Source organism: Mus caroli, unplaced genomic scaffold (genome assembly GCF_978045245.1).
Source record: "Mus caroli unplaced genomic scaffold, Mus_caroli_1 scaffold_2, whole genome shotgun sequence".
Lineage (NCBI taxonomy): Eukaryota > Metazoa > Chordata > Mammalia > Rodentia > Muridae > Mus > Mus caroli.
The window spans coordinates 115,190,395-115,214,348 of NW_028227257.1; the positions used below are offsets into that span (position 1 = coordinate 115,190,395).

Below are 23,954 nucleotides of genomic sequence, written 5' to 3' on the forward strand. Positions count from 1 at the left end.
AATACCACACCAAAGTTTATGTATTTAAATAGTTCTCTGCTCATTGATTTCTACATCCACGTTTAGAATGTTCTCACATCTCAAGTCCTATTCTTCCAAGTTCCTCTTCCTCCTCTTTCCCTTCTCCCATGGCATTTAGCCTATGTTAAGCAACTTTACCTTAATTCCTAATAAACTTTCTTACACCAGAAGCGGTGTTTTTTCCATCTTATGTGAATTTCTCAGTGGCAGACCCTGCAACCCTTTTTGGTTTGTGTCTACATTGTAGATTCTCAATAAACCAATGACTGGTTATTTCTACTCCCAAAGAGGCTGCTTCGGGAGTCAGGCTTTCATAAAGATAACAGTCACTTTAGATTCAACCGCCAGTAAGATCGGATTATAACTGTCTCTGTAGATGAATAATATACTCTATGGAAATGTACAATACTCTGAGCTTTGTTCTTTTATTGTTGTAATGGGTGCCATGATGCCCATCTCTGAGGCTGCTGTGCAGGTCAAATGAGGTAATCTGAAAGAATCTAGCAATGTGCCTAGCATCCAGCATGCTCTCACTGAACAGCTTCCTTCCTCCTACATGCACATCATTAACCTCTTGAGCCTTTCATTGAAGTGTTGATGGACAATATTTCTGCTCTTACCCCTTACGTTTTCCCCAGGATATTGGGATGTCGGGTAAATTAAATAAATGAATATTTTCAAAAATTTCCAGAATATAGATGGAAATTGATTTTTTATGGTCTTACAATATTGAAGCTGTTGCATATGTAAGTATAGGGATGATACAGTTTGGATGGTAGGATAATCAGGGAGAAAAGCAGAAGGCAAAAGAGTTTCAAGTCTGAGTCTTAGTGAAAGATTTCATTTGTCCTAAATTATACATCATAGATGATAAATGGCTACACTTCGCTGGGAGTTTATTGAAGCTCCTGATGCATGGTAGTTTTAATAGGCTAGCCTATTGTTTCTCAAATAACTATGTAGTGATTTATAGATGAAACTATAAAAGTGTAGGCAAAATTAAGAACAAAAGACCAGGAAAGGATTATGGACTCTTCTGGCTTGACTTTGATCAAGGAGTTCACCTCTCTGTAGTCTGTTTCTACAATTTATAAATACTACATTTCTGCCCAGATGATTGGATTGATTCAATTTGAGTATCTGGAAACTTCAAAATCCCTGTTGAGTCTCTCTCTGCTACTCCATATTTTATAGGATATTGTCTTTTGGTTTGTTTGTTTGGTTGGTTTTTTGACCATTTTAAAATTCAAGCTCCTAGTATAGAGATCCTATAAACCAGTCTATGCATCATATTATGTTAGAGAAGCTCTACCATAACATGTAACTTGACATTACTAAAACTACAGAAAAATACAACATTACCAGTGCTATTGGGACCTACATACATTAGAAATATTTAATACAAATGCTTGTAATTTTGAAATGAGAATGTTCATTCAAATATTCTTAAGGAGAAGTTTCATGGTGGTATTACATTTTGATGGGGTTCTGGCTTATGCATTTGCTAGCTGCGGTAGAGCTAGCCATCTCAGCAGACCTGAAGAGATTAATTTTGATTTTCTGTAAGAAGATATTGAAGATCCTTTAGCTAAAGAGTTCTTAGCTTGTTTTAAAGCATTTCTATCAACAGGGTGCCTATTTTAAATACTCTCTGCCTCTGAAAGTTTTACAGAAATCAAATTCTTTAGAGTTAGAACTCATTGGAGGTTAAGCTGGGAAGCTATTTGTGGAAAAAAAATCCCATGATGAGCTACTGTATAAAATGAAAATATCATTTTTTCAAAATGTATTCCACAGTGCTTACAGGATATTTTACTTCTCCATGAGTGACACATAACTAACGGCAGCTAATATATGTTTCTGAAATTGGCATTTCCTTTTAAAATATTTGTAAAATTTAAAAATGAGATATTGGTTATCTTCATGCTTTTATAAGAGTGGGTCTGGGTTTTTAAAAAGAAATATGATGTTTTAACATACCAAATGATTCTAGTAAATTATTTTGACAGAGATTCCTCAAGATAAATGTTTATCTGCTTCAGTAACTTTGGCTTTACTACCACAGAATAGACCCTTTACCTATAAAGAATTATGATGACCATTTTAAAAGATTTTGGCAGAAATAATTTCCCAGCCCATCATGTGTTTACGTTGTTATTTCCTGTGGTTTCAATTTTGAAATCAACGTTTCATGTCCTCTCTTTTATTTGTTTCTATTGTCAAATACACATTTCTTCTCTTCTCACCATATTATTCTTAATTATGGATGTGCAACACTGAGAGTATTCTCCTGCTCATTCCAATTAAGTCTGCAGTTCCTTTCTCTATTAATCCATTAACCTTAATTCTGAGGCAGGCAGCCAGAGACCATTGTTACAAAACATTTGTGACAGACACTCTTTTGTTTCAAGAATGTTTGTAAAATGCAGAAACAAGCTGCAGCCCATTAAAGAATACTACAAAATTTACAAGTAAAATGTATATTTTTTACCGTTTTTTAAGTAATTTTTAGACTTACAATAATATGTGGATTTATTCCCATTAATGCATTTTGCACCATTCTTTTATAGTATTACAAAAAAAAGTAAATGTGCTATTTTGTAGACGCTTAATGTACCACAATGGCAATAACACCAGGGCTATTACCCAGGCTCAGATGGGAAACTGTGCGCAGTGAAAGGTTTTAAAGTCTGTTTTCCCTAGAAACCCAGCTGATTTGTTAAGTAAGACAAATCTATTTAGCACAATGCCAGCTTGTGGGGAAAATCTCTAAGTCGATATTGATTTGTTTTGTTTAGACCTCAGATGTTTATATTTGCTATGGTTTAATGCTCTTGGTGAATTCTGCGGCTTCTGTGCTTGGAGCTGCTCTAGTGTTGCTCTCTGGTTCCCCTCCAGGTCTTCACCGGGATCTTCACAGCTGAGATGGTCCTGAAAATCATTGCAATGGATCCCTATTACTATTTTCAAGAGGGCTGGAATATCTTTGATGGAATTATTGTTAGCCTGAGTTTAATGGAGCTTGGCCTGGCAAATGTGGAGGGGCTGTCCGTGCTTCGGTCCTTCAGACTGGTATCTTCTGCTCTCATCTCTCATGAGAATAGCATTTATTTTTAAATGTGTGTTTATAATGTGTATTATAGTTCGTGAAATAGCGTTTTTAATCACACAAGTCAGTATCCCCAGGAAATGAACAACCAGTTAAGGCTACTACGATAAGTATAATCTGTTTTCTAGAATAATAAAAATGATTGAAATATTCCACAATTCAATATGTAGATGTTAAAAAATATATATGCTCCTTCTAAAATGGGTTTATACTCTGAACTTGTTTACATTTTATATCTGTGAGGTGAAGAAAGAAAAAGAAAAAGAAGAAATGCAAATAAAAATGTTGAGCCCCAGTTAATGTCAGGATTTTAATCAATTCAGTTCTTATTGGAGGACCTACTTTAAAGCATGTAGAAGCTGGGGATAGTGGTCATATCTCTAACACCAGTACTTGGGAGGTGAAGCTAGAAGAAGTAGCTTAGATTTACTCTCAGATATATTGTAAGTTTGAGGCTAGCCTGGGCTACATGAAACTGTATCTCATCCAACACATAAAAAAAGTTTGATATATTTGGTATATTAAACAATGATATAACAAAATGTTTAGAATTATAACAAAAATAATTGGCAAAAGTAGCTACATTTTGATATATATATGTATATACATATATATATATATATTTCAAATTTAACATAAGCTTTTAAAAATCGAGTTATCTTACTTCACACCTTTTTAAAGAAGAAAATGTAATTCATATTTTCAACATTCCTTTTCAGTTTCTAGAGTAGAATCTGAAGTGACAGTGGATGCCTTAGCAGTGTCTGTAATTAAAGTAGTAATTTTTCTTAGGTCGATCTAAAATGAAAATCAGTAAATCTAAAATGAGATTTATAAAGAAAAAATGTGCTGAAATGACGACTTGATTTACAACCCTAATATTATTATCACCTTTTTGTTTGGAATCTACATTATGATCGACTCATAAAATAATAGTCTAGTTTCCAAGCGTACTACATTTCCTTTTATTTCATTACAGCTGCGAGTCTTCAAGTTGGCAAAATCCTGGCCCACACTGAATATGCTCATTAAGATCATCGGCAACTCGGTGGGCGCCCTGGGCAACCTGACCCTGGTGCTGGCCATCATCGTCTTCATTTTTGCCGTGGTCGGCATGCAGCTGTTTGGCAAGAGCTACAAGGAGTGTGTCTGCAAGATCAACGAGGACTGCAAGCTGCCGCGCTGGCACATGCATGACTTCTTCCACTCGTTCCTGATCGTGTTCCGCGTGCTGTGTGGGGAGTGGATAGAGACCATGTGGGACTGTATGGAGGTCGCGGGCCAGACCATGTGCCTTATTGTGTTTATGTTGGTCATGGTGATTGGGAACCTCGTGGTACGTATGTACTGCGGATCTGTGTGAATGAGTTTGGGGCATAGGAAATATAATGGTTTAGGCAGTAAATATCCCGCCAATTTACTGCCAGCCACTGAGTGTCAAATCCCCTTGCAAGCAATCACTGAAGAACCGTCTTATTTAAATTCTCTGAGGTCGAAGCTCCCTGTCTGTGACCATCGGATAAAATGTACATGCTATGGAGGATATTAGGCGGAGAGGTGCATTTAAAGCATGTTTGGGGTGGAAAACACTGTTTACTTTTTTATGTCGAAAAAAAATGTATCTTCTCATCTAGGCTCACTGTATCCTGATAGTATTCTCATATGACAATCTCTTTAAACCCTAAAAATTCAACTACTTTTTACATGTCATAATTCACATTGCTTTATTTAAAGGTGTGGGTTAGACAGAAACTCTAAGGACAAGCTTTAAAGAAATAAAGTATTCTACTTTAGCTGTGGTTTCTAATTGCTGTAGGGTACAAAATATGTTCTTATCTGCATTTGCTTTACTAAAAATATTACATTGTAGGATAGACAATTACATGCATACAAACATATATATATATATATGCCAGCATACACAGAAAGAAAGAGACAAGCACATAACAGAGAGAGAGACAGAGACAGAGATGAAGACAGAGAGACACAGGAGGAGCAGATTTAAAATATCTTATTCCTTAGAAGTGGACGGGCAAACTGACTTTAGTTGCTTCCCCACCGCTGAGCCTCCTTAGCTTCAGTTAATCACATTGGATAAAAGGAATAGATTTGAATGCAAAAGAGAACCTAGTGGGGAGAAGTGGGATGGGTAGGTGCAGTAGGGGTGGGAGTGGGGTGGGCGTGGTCAGTGTGTATTGTACACATGAATGAAATTGTCCAAGGACAAATGTAAATTATTTTAAAAGCCCTAACATAAAGGCATGTGTTCCAATACTTACATTCCTAAATCATATATAGTAAGAACCTATATAATAAGGTCTTCCTTTTGAGGGGTACTCTTCAAATAATACTCAGAAGAATAATAGTGGGATATATACACATTCTTTTCTTTTCTTTTGGGGGAGGGGGGCCTCGAGACAGGGTTTCTCTGGAGAAAATTAGATAGCCCTAGATTCAGAACAAAATATGATTTTTAAATAGAAAACAACCCAGAGATCCAAGTTTGCACTTGTTTTCCTACTACATGAGAAAACTCAGTAATTACATTTTAGGCTAAAAAATATCCCTGTGCACAAATATTCTTTTACATCAGACATCATGAGTTATCCCTGTAATAGCTACAGACCACCAGACATCCACCGCTGGGAGTCACAACGACACTCCACAAACCTGAAGAGAGGAGGGATTTACATTAGATGAGTCTGGCTGAACCATAGAACGTTTTAGAATTTTCTCCACTTTCTACACTATTTGAACAACTAAAATTTAAAGTCTGCTTGATGGGAAATGTGTTAACCCCTTGTGTAATTTGCTATCTCTACTGTTACAGATTGTAGCCACTGGACCAAAGACATCTATGTGTCTACCACATACTGGTTTTGTACATATTAGCAGGTTATTCGATGGACAAGCTAGATAACAAAAATGAAATACCAATTTTTTTTTTTTTTGGTGGTATGGCAAAAACCATTGAAAGTGGGATTTTTGTCTTCTCACTGGCGAGTCACAGTAGATTTGATTTAGTTGTTTCTTTTTTTCCCCTTTTATTATCAGTGGAGAGGGGCTTCTAAGTTACCATTCCCCTTTACCACATGTAGACATAATCATGCCCTCCCAATATTGCGTGACTTTAGTGTGGAGCCTGGTGTACACTAATCATTCGAAAGCATTTAATAAAACCACGGTAGCAAAGATCTGTGCTCCATGTCCACCCACGGACTAGCCTTACCCGAGTGTCAGTTTTAACACCGTCCTTTCACTCTTTTGTTTTTAGGTTCTGAACCTCTTCCTGGCCTTATTGTTGAGTTCCTTTAGTTCAGACAACCTTGCTGCTACAGACGATGATAACGAAATGAACAACCTCCAGATCGCGGTGGGAAGGATGCAAAAGGGGATTGATTATGTGAAAAATAAGATACGGGAGTGCTTCCGAAAAGCCTTTTTTAGAAAGCCGAAAGTGATAGAAATCCACGAAGGGAACAAAATAGACAGCTGCATGTCCAATAACACGGGCGTGGTTGAAATAAGCAAAGAGCTTAACTACCTTAAAGACGGTAACGGAACCACCAGTGGTGTGGGTACCGGAAGCAGTGTGGAGAAATACGTAATTGATGAAAATGACTACATGTCATTCATCAACAACCCCAGCCTCACCGTGACGGTGCCAATTGCCGTGGGAGAGTCTGACTTTGAAAATTTAAACACGGAAGAGTTTAGCAGTGAGTCAGAACTGGAAGAAAGCAAGGAGGTAAGCGTGCTTTTCAGTTCAGGCCGACACTTTTTGCATTATCTACACAGTATGGCTACTCTGTATTGTATTTTGCCTGTAGGCGCTTAATCAACTGAAAGTAATGGGTTGGGTGTGTAGCTCAAGGGTAGGATACTTAGCATGCATGACGTCCTTTAGTACCCAACACCACACCCAAAAGCAACTTAATATCGTATGATAATGTTGGAACATCATGAGAAATGGGTAAGTTCGTTTAATTATAACTTTCCATGGGTAATCACAATTTGAGCAATTAACATGTTCATTTTCTTGATAACTTGAAAGCCTGATTTAATATGCAATCCTAAACAAAAGAGATACTATTTAACACATTTTTCCCTCATTAGTTATTTGTTTTAGAAAACTCAATGAACTATATTTTAATGGTGGTATGCCATCACTGTGAAAAATTTACATAGTCTTTATTCACATTTAAGTGTTTTATTTACCATAAGAGTACATTATCTATGAAAATACTTTGTTTACTAGGAAGGGTCAAGCCATACTGATAGTTTTCCTATTAAAGATGAGCAAACCTATGACATTTTCTATATTACCTTAAAAATACTGAAGAGTAACATTTGATGATTATAATGGATCTACAGATGGGAAAATTTCCCTCATATGAGTGGTTGATCGGATGAAAAGAGAAAATTTTCATATGTTATGATTTGAGCTCATTTGGGTCTAATGACAATAGCTTAGTGGCATTACTTCAATATTTTATTATTATTTATTTATGGCCTTTGGATGTAACAGCTGGAGGTTAATCTAGCACAGATGGTGTTATAAAAGATCTCTAGCTGGAGGGAATACCACCAACACCCTAGGAATCAGACCAATGATGTTTGATTCTGTGGATTCTCTTGGAGCTTTTGAAAACCAGTTATACCAAGATAATTTGCTCTAGAAATCCTTATTAGAAGTTTATGGCATCACAACTCACAGTGGTCCCATTGTTTTCATATATTAGAATATGTTTTAAAACTAAAAAACATATGAACAAAATGAAATAGCAATGTTTATTTTCACAGTTGCACACTAATTGTGCATAGCACATCTAATTCACATTGCTCATCCTAGTAGCTAAGACTCAATTCTGGCTTTATTTTCTATCACCTGGCGTAGAATTGACTTACAAAGAAACCCTAGAGGACTAGCAGGCACTCACTGATTACTTTGTCCAATTCGGTCAAAGACAATCTTTATCAAGTGGTTCCCAACAAACTCATAAAGTCATTAAAACTCTATTTAATTGATCTTACAGGCGTGTGTTAAATTCTTAGACGTTTAAGAATGGGAAGGGAGGTAAAATGACAGAAAATTGCAATAGGCCTCATATTTGGGTCACATCGTTAAAAAGTGGAAAGATACTGTTCTCCAAAGGAGAGCCAGGGTTGATAATGAGCTCCTGTTACTAAGGCGAGTGGAGAGCAGGAGACAGGGCAAAGGATGTACTGGTGTGTCTGGAAGCTCCAGACTGCAGCCTTGCAGAGTAAGTCAGAGCTTGGAATTGTCTGCATGGTCACGAAGGAGTGCTCTGAAACAGAAGCAATTAGAAAAGGGTATCCGAGGAACATCTGTTATTAAAGAGTAAAGGACATTAGAGTGAGAGATAATGGAGATTAACTTACACACTGTTATAGCAATGATATGGTGAAATTCTGGGCCAAAATAATAGAGAACCAAGAGTAATTGGCAATTTAACAGACCTCAAGAATCTGAGGAATCAGAAATTGGCAATTCCACTGTCTGATAAGGTCTTCTGAGGAAGGTCACCAGGTTTGTATGGAAAGAATTAGATTTGAGCTTTAAGTTTTGCACATCATATCCATAGATTCTGCATACGAGGGTTCAAGTCTAACTCTGATCAAAAAGATCACAGAAAAATCATGTCTACTGAATAGATACATACTGTTTTCTTATTGTTCCCTAAAAGAATGAAGGGTAATAATTATTTACATTGTATTTTGTACTGTAGATAATCTAGATATGAGAGTATTGTGTAGGTTAATGCATGTACTACAAATAGTAGGCCAATTTATATACAGGACTTGTACATCTGTTGGTTTGGATTTTTGCAGAGTCCTGGAACTGATCCCCTATGGCTAACAAGGGATGGTTGGGTTGAAGGTAACAGTGTTGGTCAGAGTCAGAGGTCAGAGCTAAAATTAGACCAAATAATGGAAGACTTAAAATTATCTGGGTCCCTGAAAATAGGAGAGGTCAAAAAATAATTATAGGGCAAAAATAGGGTAAAGCCAAGGACAAAATTGTCTGACTAGTGTAAGGTCAAGAAAAGACAGAAAAGCCAAAGCTAAATAAAGGAACTTCTATTGCATTAATAACAGAGACTGATGACAGTGGGCTGGTGAAGAATACCTTCATGTGTTTCTTCTGGGAAAAAAATGCTTTTAATATATTTGAAAGCCACCTTAAGATCCACAGATATTTCTTTTGAATGGCTTAAACAACATAAACTTGGAATATTAAAATGTAATTCATCATTCATTGTCAATTCTTGGAAAACATTTGCTTCCCCAACAAAAATTTATTATTGGGTAATTTCTATAATTCTATACCCTTTCAGTCTAATTTTGAGTAGATAAAGTCCAATTACATTAATGACATTTTTAATATATAAATGTTAGTAGGAACATCATACACACATACACACACACACACTTGGTTAGGTTTTGAAATGCTTATAAAAAGCAATATTAAATATTGCTTTGCTATGGAGCTAGTGAGATGCCCCAGAGATTCAAAGCACCTGCTGCTCTTGCAGAAGACCTAGGCTTGTTTCCCAGCATCCACATGATAGGTAACATCTGTCTGTAACTCCAGTTACAAGGGATTTGACACTGCTCTGGACTCCAAAGGCACTGCATGGTTCACATCTATAAGTACAGGAAAAACACTCAGATGTAGAATATAAATTTTTTTAAATTATATTGTTATGAAGATTGGTGGTAGGGAAGTGAGAGAGGATCTGAGGTAAGGGAAGGAATAGGGTCAAAGTTCAATGTGTTAAATTCTCAAAGAATAATCAAAACATTATTATGTATGTTTCTCAATATCACATTCTGCTTCAAATATGATAAATTTTTCATTTATTCAACATTAAGTTTATGTGGATGACAAATTTAAGTTAGTACCACAAAAACCTATCCAAAAGCAATAGGAAAATTCTCGTATATGCTCAGAGACATCACATAACATAGAACTTTAAAAAATAATAGCAAATATTGGTATACTCTAACATTACATTAGGACAGATTTAGCTAAATTCCACATAAGTATACTTCACATATGCACCACCTTGCACAGGCACACACACACAAACACACACACACACACACACACACACACACACACGTGATGCTTTCATTTGTTTTTTGCTAGTTTCTGGACCACAGCTGAAGTATAGCATTGAGTTCTACTTTGGAGAGCATGTGATATCCCTTGGTTTTGCTCACAGAGTAAGCAATCAGTAGGCTGAACACAACAGAGTTTTGTTACATTTATCCTTAAAACTAAAAAACATTTCTAAATTGCATACATTTTTTCCTTTACATTAGGTAGTAAACCAATCAGCTTAGATGGTTGGAAAACCTGAGCTACTCAAGTATTTCCACTCATTTCTGTAATAAAATACAACTAGAAACCGATGCCAGGGATAAACAATCCCTGATATAGGTATAAACTCTAGTATTTTATGCATTATCTAGTGTGTATTTCATAAATGCATTCATCATGTGTGCATGTATATGCCATTTATATAAACAGGCTGGTATGGAAACAAACTCAAAGTTTTGCATGAAAGAATTGAAGACATGAATTTCAAAATACTTCTATTTCTAATTTAGGGAAACTCAAATTTCTGCAAACAGTGTAGCATTCTCTAATGTACCATTCTGGTTTTTATGGTTTCAATGTTCACATAATCATAATAACTATAGATCTTTCTAATTTAATGTTTAAAGGATTACTGGCTTATCTTCCCAAAGGAAAGATTTAAGAGAAATGCTTTCAATGACCATGTTCTTAGCTGAATTCCAAATTCAGTCTAGCACTAGCTTACCATGACCTTCACTTCTGACCATTCTTACTTCTCACAGGGGTGAGACCAAGCTGGCGCCATCAAGAATGCCGCTCTGGTGTCTTTTAAGCAGCCAGAGGCTCGAGCCACCACTTTTACCCAGGTTACCCAAGCAAGTTGTGCTAATACAGTCACTTCCTAAACGAATTTTGACTGGCCTGCATGTTCTGCAGCTACTTTCCTTCCCCTGCCGTGGCAAGGAAGTGCGAGGCTGGCCCAGCTGTTCTCTGCTGAAGCGTGTGACACATCACAGCATGGTCAGGAGACATGGGCAGTCCCAACATCATGTTTTATTCTGCTGATGGGCTCTCCACTTTAGTCTTTTAGTTTTCAAAACAGAAATAATTGCATGCCCGATGAGATTTACCACGATATAAATTTTAAACATACCAGAAATGCTTACAATTCGATATAATCAGAGACTTATGAGAGCATGCACATTTTTAATTTCTGTTTTTATTTCATTAAAATAAGACCACAGCTTTTTTTTTGTTATTGATGATTCAGCCCTTATATGTAAACTGTGCCACCAAAATAAGCCTCAAGAGATTTATGTTTGTGTGTGAGTGTGTGTGTGTGTGTGTGTGTGTGTGTGTGTGTAAGAGAGAGAGGGAGATAATACTGCCATTTTCAAGTCATTATATTCAGATCAATGAATATCACTTTCAAATGAAAAATTCCCGTGCTCCAGATGGAAATGTTTGCCTTCATGCTTTCAGAAAGGCTCTGTTAAAAACAACAGGAGAGTAGTGAGATCTTGATAAAGCCAGATATTTGTCTGAATGTGCATTTGAGCACCAGGTATCTTTGAACAGTTTGGAAATTTTTTTTCAGTCAAGTGTCTGATAAAAACACAGTGGTCATCCTAAAGTAAAGGAAGACTCCATGATGTAAGCATGTCCCATGGGACACACAAGACACACTAAATCATTGCTCTAACATACTTGTTTTTGTTTTTTGTTTGATTTTAATCGTTTTTGACTTGGTGTTTTCTCTGTGTACATTAATCTCTCCCTAAATGTTCTACCTTAGACTGAGTGTGCAAAAAAATGACACTCGGAACATTTACGGGTTTTGATGGTTGGTTATAGCTTTCTGAGGAGCAGAGTCATCTCCTGCAAATACTGTGATAGTCTGGGTTAGCTGAGTCTTTACTCTGTAGACTTGACTGTCTCCTGTTGGTGGTGTTGCTTACTGATTTCGGCCAAAGTGAAAGTTTTAGAGGGAAAACTAACCAGAAGTCAAACATTGCTAAATGTTGGACTTTTGATGGGCTAAAATCTACTTTAAACTTACAGTTGTCTGTGAGTTTAATTTACACATCCATTCTCCTATGGAAGCATTGAGACTTGTTGAGTCCTACCAATACAAAAATAGTTTTTAATGAAAAGTGGAAAAACACTGTTGCTGTTGATTTAGCTGGACAGAATGAAGGAGTGTTGGGAAGTTGTAGGTCTCATCATGTTCCTTGCAGGAAGACTTATTTCCGAAGCTTTTGTGAAAAATTTTAAAGAACAGGCATTTGACTGAGTTCTTGAGCCTCCAGCCTACTGGAAAAAGCACTGTGTTGTTTTCATACTTTGATAAACGATGGGAAATGACTTTAGCTTTTGATTTCTTGACTTGTCTTTCAAATAACATTTCAAGAGGCAGAGATGGGTATATAAATAGCCACTTTAACCCATCTCCACCTTTAAAGAACTGTCTTGGCATTCTTCTGTGGAGGAAACCCCAATTATGTCTAGTTCTGATGGAAATGTTTATCTCCTGTTTCAGGATAAGTGGTCTTTCTCTCCTGCTTTCTTAATGCCCTTTGCCTTACTCTTCACCGACAATGTAATTACTTTCCATTTTACATACCATGCTTTTATGAATATGGCTATTTTTACATAAAAGGAGCACTGAGGGTATTGCACATTTAACATATGTCAAGGAGAAACCAGATGGTGGCAGTTTATATTTTTTAACCACTCAGTAAGTGGTTGGAAAGTGAGTTATTAGTTTTAGTCACTTCTTGTCTTGGACAAGCAACAAATGGCCTCAGTATATGGCTGCTTGTTGTTCATATAAAATGTTTTAAACCAGGATATGAATTTTCATATCCAAGTTATCTCACCAAGGTCCTAAAAAGACTCTTTGTCTACCTGTGTGACAAAATCGAGAATTCTTGAGAGTAATGGCTCGATTTTTGAGGCAATCTGTAATGGCTGAATCTTTTATTTTGTCTCTTGAACCATACAGCAGTTTGTAAGAGTCAAACAATGTGAGCACTGATTGAAAAAAATGAATGAAATGTGAGCGCATTTCAGTGGAAGTAGGCCAGTTGCTAACATTCTCTTCCATCTCTGAAAGTTAAATTCTATTATTTAATTGGACAAAACTTCAAGAGCGCTATTCAGAGGATGGGCTCTATCAGGTCACGTGATCTGGGGAGAAAAACCGTCCTCTTGGCCTGTTTGGTTGCTAATTCTGTCATTCCTCTTTTGAGATAATCCATTCCTCTGAGTGAGTGGTAGCTGTAGTTGACCTTGAACGCATAGTAATCAGGTACCATGTTTGAGAGCATGGTTCTTGGATCAGCGAGCGCTTCCACAGCACTGCGCCGGGCTTCTGCTATAGCCAGGCATGTTTTCTGCGGCTGAGTTCGGCCTGGAGAATGTTGCATCTTAAATCCTGCTTCCAGCGTGCATTCATAGAGCCTGAGCCATCATCCTTTTGTAGACTCAGCAGTCTCTACAAGGGATGGAAGACTCTAACTTTTAAGGGCCATGTAATATTGGACAAGTTAAGGAGAAAATAGTACAAGGAAGCGAGACTGAACTTGTACTATGTGGAGGACTTCTGCTGTTATGCCTAAATTTCCAGATATGTTTATTTGTTCTAACTACCTTGGAACAAGTACTAACTTTGGCTACTTAGTGTATTTATGTAATTTAATATGGTAAATTTCATTTCTGGTTTCTTTGCTCTTTTGATATCATTGTAGTATCACAACTCTGGCAATATAAATAAAAGTAAGTTTTTCCTTTGTATATATATATATATATCATCAGTCACTGCTTTTAAATAAGTCATATGCTTTTGAATTAGTCTGGTAATTGTTTTGGCATAGTGATAAGAATTTTACCCTTTGCTAGAGTATTAATTTCATAATGTTTAGTAAGTAGTCATTCATAACAATGTATAGAATTAGTATAGACTGTTCTTATACCAATGTCTAGAATGTAAGTGCTTATTTTTCTAGAAAGTAAAATAGTGATTTGAAAATGCAGATATGAATTTCTTCATGTGTTCAGTGACTCGAGAATACCAGGTAGTATATTGAACAGTTTATGTCACTTAATCTGAACTCAACTCATGGGTTCATTTACTAATGTAAGTAAAATGGCTACCTTTGATGTCTTCACATAGTTCAAACAAGATTTTCATAGTTTCACAGAATAAAATATTCATACTTTCCTATGACCAAAATATGGCCCGAGGGTTTCAAACAGTGGTGTGGCCTTGCTCACCACAGTAGGACTAGAACTCTGACTTGTGGTAGCTCACTCTAAACCCTCAGAGAAGAGAAGCCTTCTGTAAAACACTTATGAGACAGAAACTAGTATACCATCTTTCCGTTTTTGGTTCATGAAAGTCCTAAGGACTTATAAGAAGCCCTCTGTACATTCTTTGGGAAACTTTCCAGGGCTGAAGCTAAAAATGCTTAATAATCAGGAAATCTCTTGGATGGCTACAAAACAGCTCTCAATATAAGCAGGTTCTGCTCTTTAGACAAGACTAGAAAGAAGACAAGATCTTTTCCCCACATATTTTTAAGACATGCTGAATATCAGAGCACTGGGCATATGGGGGTGGGGAATAGAAAAGTTTTCTCCCTAAGACACATATGCATTATCTCCAGAGCCAACTGGATATGGGCATTATGATATCCAAATGTACTAGCTATAGCTGGACATGTATCATCTTAAGTCAACACAATAGCAAAATTAAATCTAGTAGTCCACACTGGGCAAGCTAGTCATCCAGGTTAGTCGCTGGTATTAATTGTCCTATGAAGCAGTATGTTAAATAAGTGTCTATATTTAAGTACAAGTGTATATCAGTGTAGCATCGCTAAGATAAATTTGATTGAACGATAAACGTAATTCCATTGGTTAATGGGAAGTGAAGGGTAAGTATATTTTCTAAAAATATTCACATGAGAAAGCATACATGCATGTATATTTATATAATAGTAATAATATTCTCCCCTCAATATTCTTTATTGAATGTCTGGTATTGTAGAAAAACATTTGGAAGTATATGTTTCTAATATTCATTGAAAACATTTTCTAATATTGCTAGACTTTATTCAAATCAATGTATTCACATAGTTTATCAAAAAGTAGAGATGAAGTGATCTAAACATTGTAATTCTCATCTATTCACTCTTCATAAAAGTAATATGAAGATTATGTCTATTCCCTATTTGCTTATATAATTGACATTTTCATACCTAATATGTATGTGTACTGTGTACTTGGTATATATGTGCAAGTATATGTTTGTGGACATATACATGTATATCTGTTCACTCTTCTATATAAAAACATATTTGGCCAAAGGCAAAAGTGTAGCAAGCTAAATGAACCATGACATTTAACTGAGGCAGCCATGTAAGACAGAATTTATGGAGAAGGTAGATCATGACCATGCTCAAAAGACATTATTGAGCACAGCTGGCCAAGAGGGTGACAATGCACATGAACCTCTTTTATGACTTATCTCTGAATACTTTTGTTTCTTACCAATGCTCTTTATGCAGTGGCATGATTGTGCCCACTCATCAAAAGCCATAGCATTCACCCCATCAGCCACTGGTGAAGCTGAGTGTTGGTTGCCATTACCCAGTATGCCCTGAGTTACAACAGAAGCTGCTACCTCTATACTCAGTCGCAGCTTTCCTGGACTTTTCCTTTTTTAAGAATAGAAATATCCTGGCTAAAAGAACCCAAAAAGCTTGGGAGGAGAAAGTCTGTCTCAGCTTCCCACATTTTCCAATGTAAAGGGATTTGAAGTAAAAAAAATTGTGTTGTATGACAATTCTAAGACCCGTCAACTCAAAATGATCAACTAGCTCCACTCTCCAGCATCTACTCACTAGAAGGGATGATATATTTAACATATATTAATACATATTACTATTATATTTTATTAAATATTTAGTCTGGCATAGTTAACTCAAAATAAAAACACAGGAAGCAATCACTATCCTAAAATTACTCTTTGATTTATTGTTCATGTTTCAAAAAATATTAAGACCATATTGGCCTTGAGATTTAAGATAAGTCAGGAGCCAGATTCCTCCGACTAGAACTTCTGTTTAGGGAAGCATTTAGGTCCGTTTAGATTAGTATGTTCGCTCTTTCCAAAAGCCAGAACAGTGTGACCCAGACACTGGGCTGCTGCAATCAGTGGAGCTTTGAAGCCATTGGTCTGTCTGTGAGATGTTCTTCCACCTAAAAGCTTTCCATTCCCTAAGCCTTGCTGCCTGTCATGTTTTTGCCTCGGTTTCCATAAAACACTGCACATCTGTGATATGTTCCCACATGACCCTAGAAAATTTATCAGATATTTATTCTGGCAACATTAAGGTGGCTATTCTTGCCGTGTACCGTGTCACAATGATTTATTTAAAGGAAAAATTTGCAGCCTGATCATACGTTGCATTGGGAATAAGCTCCTAATAAAGATTCCAGACAATGTCATTTATGGAGAAATTTCCATTTCATTTAGAATCCTTTGCAAGGGTTGAATTCATTTATGATGTTCAAAAAAGAATGAGAGGGGGTGATCCATCATTTTCTTCTAGTAAAGTAAGGAGAAAATTATGTAAGCTGGAGAAAAATATAGCTCAAAGCTGAGCCATAATGAGTGTGATTGATGTTAACCCGTAGCCCTGCCTTGCTAAAATTACAGAAACATAGACAGTACTTAGAATCAACTGATGGTGTCCTTGGCCCTCTGAAAAATTCCATCTGAAGAGGTGGAAGTTGTGATCTGATTTGATGCATTTAATTAAAATAATGATTAGTAGATGAGAGCATCCTGAACTTTATGAGACCCTTCTTGATGTGGTTGTAGCATTCGTAGTTGTTTGCACATGGCCTTCATGTGCAAATGAAGATTGTAAAGCAAGGTTGTCTGTCTTTCCAGGCATCCACACTAATCCCTGTCTTTCTGTCTAAAGAGTAGACCTTGCTCATGTTACCAGTGTATCACCACCAGTAGAATTAAAGGTGTCACTTTTAGTGCCATTTTTTCCCACACATGACAGAGTGTTTCCTGATCACTTGAGTAAAGGGGGAGAGAGTCACATCTTTGACATGGGCTTTGTTTCCAGAAATTAAATGCAACCAGCTCTTCTGAAGGAAGCACAGTTGACGTTGCTCCGCCCCGAGAAGGTGAACAAGCTGAAATTGAACCTGAGGAGGACCTTAAGCCAGAAGCTTGCTTTACTGAAGGTAAAGAAACTCTAACTTGTTGAAATGCTTCATCAATACAGAATCTGAATAAGCCTCATTTAAAAGACACATACAGAAAAAAATGGCGAGGGCATGTTTATTTTGTTTGCCCTGTTCCATCCACTCTGTATGTCTTAAGTTGCTTCAGATCTTAAAAAATTCCAGATTAAACTACAGACGAGCCTGTGTCTGGACCAATGAGAAAGTATGCTAAGCACATATGTTGTTTTCATTGTTTCTTCTGTTTTGCTCTGATTGTCCTTATCCTCCAGACTGTAATAGCATTTGAGATGCACATCATTCTGGACTGTCACATCATTGACATGACAGTCCCTTCAAAATGCACGGGAGTCGGGTAACTGGACTTATACAAGCTACAGTAATTATACTCATTCCTCCTAGTTCCAAATTTGTCTAATTTGTGCTCTGACCAGAGCTGTTTGGAAATGATGTTGTGTTATAGAGTGTTGGCACACTGCCATGTGGTTCTTCTCGTGGCCAGCTCATCTCGTAATAAAGATTTATTGATTTGTTGCGATGGGGTTTAATGCGACAAGTAGTAGCTGAGAGAGAGCAACAGATTGGACAGAAATTGGAAATCATAAGCTGTCTAGGAGGCAGAGAAGAAGAGAGCAGAATAAGAGGCACGGATTGCAACATGAGTCATAGGTGTGACTAAGAAAAGAAGCAAGGCTAAATATAAATTAGCTTGAGAAGACTGACAGTGGCTGACACCTAGGGAGGCAGTGGGGTTTTCTATGCTTGAAAAGAAGGGAGTGAGTACCCAGGGTCACATGGGAATATGCATAAACAACTTGAATATTTGGCTTTGCTCCCAAACCAGTGTGATGAAAAAGGACTCTATTTTCCTTAGTGGCCTCAAGGCAAAGTGATTCTAACCTGTATTGAAAAATATAAACCATTTTTTTTAACTCAAGCAAATGTATGGAAATTCCATAAATTCTAAATCTATAAGTTTAAGTATGATTCATTATATAGGAGAGTGTTGAAACAAAACTGGGCAGGAAAGCAGCCAGCTACCTATAAAATGAGCTAGAGTTGGGGTAAGGAAGAAGTAAAAATGTTATTTTTTTATATTAATGATCAAAGTCTATTTCCCTAATTTATTTTATTAATATTGCCTTTTTAGGATGCATTAAAAAATTTCCCTTCTGCCAAGTAAGTACGGAAGAAGGTAAAGGAAAAATCTGGTGGAATCTTAGGAAGACCTGCTATAGCATTGTGGAACACAACTGGTTTGAGACGTTCATTGTGTTCATGATTCTCCTCAGTAGTGGTGCTTTGGTAAGTGATTGTGCATTGGCACGAACCAAGCTCTGCTGAAGTAGCCAACTCCCTGGTGATGCTACAAGTGCCCACTTAGTTTAGAAATTAAAACAATAGGTGTATCTGTGTCATGGAGAGCTGAGAACTCTGTAAAATTGTGTTCAAAACAAGTCAGAACCATGAAAGAGACAGAAGGGATTTTACATCTGCTGTTGGCCCACCAGATGTTTTGCTCGATGACCTACCATTTGAAAAGACATTACCCTAGCTCTGGTAGCATCCCAGCCAAATGTCACCCAATCTGCCTTAATAATTGTATTTATGGATTATCTGTGAATCTTGCTTTCTTTATGTACAGTGAAATTATTCTTTAATAATAAGTGATGGAATCACAGAAGATATTGTTGGAAGAAGCGAGTTCTATCTCTTATGAACTAGATGTCTTTAGTTCATCTTCCATGAATGGAAGCATGATTTTGGCAGTGATTGAGGTAGCTGCTTTTGGGTGAGAAGTAAGATAACAGTATATATAAAATCAATATAGATGCCAACATTCCTGTGCCAATATTCCCTAGCTAGCTTTGGTCTTTAGCTTCTGCCTGATGGAAAAATATTTGAGTGATTTAAGCCAATACTCCTCTAAGTGTTGCTTGGTTCTCAATATGACACTAGAAATATTTGTAAATGTTTTGGGGAAGACAGATCATTAAAGTAAATAAAGTTTTCTTGATTCGCAGGCCTTTGAAGATATATACATTGAGCAACGAAAGACCATCAAAACCATGCTGGAGTATGCTGACAAAGTCTTCACTTACATCTTCATCCTAGAAATGCTCCTCAAATGGGTGGCCTATGGATTTCAAACCTATTTCACCAATGCTTGGTGCTGGTTGGACTTCTTGATTGTTGATGTGAGTATCAGAGGTGATTTCTAGGAATTGTTAAGAATGAGTTTTCATATACTTCTGTGATTAAGACCTTAGCACCGAGAACCTTTATTCATTCATGCTGATGTAACAATGGAGATTAAAATAAAACAATCAAACAAACAGCAAGAAAGCCTGCAGTAAATTCCACAGGGACTCCTAGCTCTCATGCAACCTGGAAAGTATAAAACATTTGAAATGTAAATGAAGAACATATCCAATCCCCCCCCCCAAAAAAAAGAAAAGAAAAAATTAAGAGAGCAATATGCAGAATGTAGAGGGAAAGGGGACAAAAGAAGAAGCTGCAGAGAGAGCAGAAGGAGCAGGCAAGCTCCTCCTTACCATGGGACAGACCAGGTCTTTTCTTAATAGCAAGGCAGGCTTAGTCTTAGTAATGAGAACAAAGCTTTCTTCTTACAGACTTGGTTTTAATACATTTAGCAATAAAAGAGTAGAAGGTTTTTCTTTCTCTATGCAATAAAGATTGGAGCTCATTTTTCAAAAGAAAAGAAGAGAAAAAAAGAAAAGGAAAGGAAAGGAAAGGAAAGGAAAGGAAAGGAAAGGAAAGGAAAGGAAAGGAAAGGAAAGGAAAGGAAAGGAAAGGAAAAAGAAAAGAAAAAAAGAGGAAGTGGCCCAAATGTAGAAGTGGTAAGAGAAAACACACAGAGGCAGCTCTGTACCACAGGCAGACATTTGAGGTTTTGTCACACGTAAACAAGCCTATTTGCTGATGGAGTAGATGTAAGCACTTAGCTTATTAACTGATCATTTAAAAATCTTCAGGAGAGTCAGTCATGAATTTTGAGAATTTTCACTTTAAGTCCCAAGTAAATTACTTGTGAGTAAATAATAATAATTGACTTGTTTTCTGTATTCCTTCAGTTACATGTCTGTAGAGACAATAACATACTTCTCTATTTTATAATAAGTAGTTGGGAATCCCTATAGCTAATGAGATATCTACCAAGGCAAAGAATAAGACAAAGGTCTGCTTGGCCTGACCTGAGGCGAGTGGCAAGAGCAGCATTGGGAACATGGGATCTGTCTGGCTTTGGGACTATTTTGTCTTTTTAATCTAAATAATAGAGACACCTAGGGAGATAATGGTCAGCTGGTGCCCTGTAGTCTGAGATGTCTCACTGTACAAGGCCACATAGTCTCCCAAAAGAAACAAGGCTCCCCATGCCCTGCCTTCTGGGCAATCAAAAAGCACTCCACTTTTAGCTGTAACATTTGAATATGAAGCAGCGATTGCTATATATGCTTGGCCACTCATTTTAGCAATTTCAGCCTAGGTCTGTCCAACTACCACTGCCCTTCTTACCTACACCTGTTGTTAGGTACTTACCTACACAGCCAAAATGTGTCCAGCCCCCTGAGCTCGCCGCCAGTCTGCTAAGTTTCATTCAATGCCCCATAGGTGACTTCCAATCTTCATGCATAATAGAGATTACTCGTAGGTGGTCCTGAAAAAGCTCTTCATAAAGGACAGTTGAATGTTCTGCAGTCTGAGCTGGAATGGGTCTTTAAAGATGGCCCTCACTGTAATCTAGATACTTGGAAACTGAAGTTTAAATAATTTTTCTGACATAACTACTAATCACAAAGTTGAAACTTGTTTCCGAAATCCTTGTTTCTAAACTAGACTGCCTTTTTTTCCCTTCTGTAGTCTCTGTCTAACTGTTCATATTTTATTTTAGTTATGTATGACAACAATTTACTAGTGAGGTAACCTCAAAAGCTTTACATATATATTATATTTATATAATATATAATACATATATTTTAATTATGTTAAATAGATATTTTGATATCTTCTAGTGAATAATATTTAAAGGAGCATCCAATTATGCCAAAATTATTTGTCCTTTAGTGAGTAACAAAATTACCAGACTGCTACTGATTAGGAGCAAGCTGTTTTATATTAGATTTTCTGCTTCTAACCCCAAACAAGATCTGAAATATATAAATTCATGTTAGCAGATGATAACAAGTTAACTTCAAAGAACTGGATCGACTGAGTTAAGTTATAGCATACACTAGATTGATATCATTTTTCAAAGTACAAAATATATCTTTTTATTTTCCATTATTTTTCTTTTTATGAGTACCTTGGTAGCATATATGTCTGTATACCACATGCGTGCCAGGTACCAACCCAGTCCAGAAAAAGAAACCAAATCCACTGGAACTAGAGGTAGAGATGGTTACAAGCTGTCATGTCGATGCTAGGCATCGACCCCAGCTCCTCTGGAAGAGTAGTTACTGCTCTTAACCTCTGAGCCGTATCTCCAAACCCTCAATAAAATACCTTAAAAGCAAATTGCTGACCCTGCACCAAACTGCCACAGAAAGGTAGGACTTACAACAAGGAATATTTCTTATCTTTGAAAAATTAATTCTATATTTGAGAAATGTAGCTATGTTTTTTAAAATGTCACTTCTTTGACATCATACTAAATGTGACCACAGTGGTCTTTTTAACCTCCTAAAATGAACCCATTTACTCTTTAACTCTATTTGAAAACCTTATAGGAGACACAAGGTATTGTAGTCAAAGGAGCTAAGTGGAGACAGGCAAACTTCTAGCAGAAACTGTACTCCAAGGGATGGGAAGCACAGTAAATAAGCTTCGATTATTAAAACAACTAAATCTAAAGGTAGGATCACTGCTGTGTAATAACAAAGAGTCATAGGACAGGATGTGACTCCGGGTTGGAGGCAGGAAATCATTGTCAGGTACTGTCTACGTAGGTGTTCCTAAGAGGTGGTCAGGGGGAGGCAACTTTCATTCAGAGAATGGACGGAAGAAGGAGTCATGTGGTTCTAACCTTTGACTCTAATGTGAAGATGAGGAGTAGAAATGGAATAAACAGGGAAGAAAATTGCTCTCCTAGCCTGGGATGAAACATGGGAGGGGGGATGTGGAAACTGAGTCGGACATGGACCAAAAGCCTCACCAGTAATTATATATGCATGACATGTAATTATATATGCAGAACATGGTGACAATTTATGATACATAATTATGAGAGGAAGACTTGGGGACTTAATTCATGCAGAGGTGTAACTAATGTTTTTAAAGGATGATATTTGGAGGAAGGAAGGTAAATAATGGAAGTGGGAAGATGGATAAGGAAGTTACTTTAGTCATCCAGGAAAGATGTTTGTCTTAGAGCAAGGTCATGATTTATTGATGAGCAGTGTACATGAAATGAAGAAACAGAGTGGATCCAGCATATGGGGATTCTTCTACCTTAAACACAAGAGTATCAGACAGAACCAACAACTGTGCTGCAGACTATCAGAAAACAAGTTTGGCACAGTGGGGAGAGGAGAGGAGGAGGTGCATTTATCAGACACCAGACATTTATTTAGTAGATGGTGAATTTTATACAAGTCTTGTGCTCAAGAGAGAAGCCAGAAGCCCATGTGTGAATTTAGGGGCTACCAGGCTAGAGATGCTTTTTGAATCTACAAACATGCTTTAACTCCTAGACAGAGAATAAAAATTAATAAGGAGTAAAGTCTGAACTTTAACATTAAGAAGTTGGGCAAAAGACAACAGCAAATAAACAAATAAATAAGCAAACAAGCAAAACAGAATATGTTCTGAATGAAGAGGTCCACAGCATGTATGATGATTCAACTTAGCATCAAGAAGGTCATCCAAACCCGTGTCTCTGTCTACCGCAATATTGTACTAGACAGATCACCTTTTCCATTTGTGTTAACTTTTTCTTATCAAAATGACATCATTCTCATAAATTGCATAATATGCTGTAATATTTTCAGAACTATAGAAACTATTTTTACCAATGCTGGTAGACTCAATACATGGCCTAATTAATATTTACTTGACATTTTTTTGAGAACAACCGGAATCCGTATGGTCCTTGTGAGGTTTTATACAAGCATAGCACCATCCATCAGCAAACGCATCCTCATCACTTATAATTATAGACATCATAAACAGTCGTAATCATTCTCACAGTCAAATCAACACTTCAAACCCAGGCTTGCACTTGATTAAAGATGATGTATCCATTAACAAAGACACTGAGATTCTTTTTTTTAGCATACATAACATGCAGTGTGATTTGGTTGTAATCACCTTAAAGGAGTAAAGACATAAATATGGCGAGACCACATGTTTCAAAATACGCAGTTTGAAACAAACAAAAATAGTGCTTAGAATGTTTATGGAAAACGCCTGTGGAAGCCATGACTTGTA

At 36.8% G+C, this 23,954-nt stretch overlaps 1 protein-coding gene across 11 annotated transcripts in view; it reads left to right on the forward strand.

The window, feature by feature from the left end:
• Positions 1–23,954, forward strand: part of Scn3a (sodium voltage-gated channel alpha subunit 3) — a 110,401-nt gene that overhangs the window by 65,655 nt on the left and 20,792 nt on the right. For all 11 annotated transcript variants that reach the window (XM_085834822.1, XM_085834825.1, XM_085834826.1 and 8 more), the window contains 6 exons: positions 2,920–3,093; positions 4,110–4,466; positions 6,405–6,878; positions 17,387–17,507; positions 18,658–18,812; positions 19,532–19,705. In XM_085834822.1, coding sequence (XP_085690948.1) covers positions 2,920–3,093; positions 4,110–4,466; positions 6,405–6,878; positions 17,387–17,507; positions 18,658–18,812; positions 19,532–19,705 — 1,455 coding nt within the window. The remainder of the gene's footprint in view (positions 1–2,919; positions 3,094–4,109; positions 4,467–6,404; positions 6,879–17,386; positions 17,508–18,657; positions 18,813–19,531; positions 19,706–23,954) is intronic.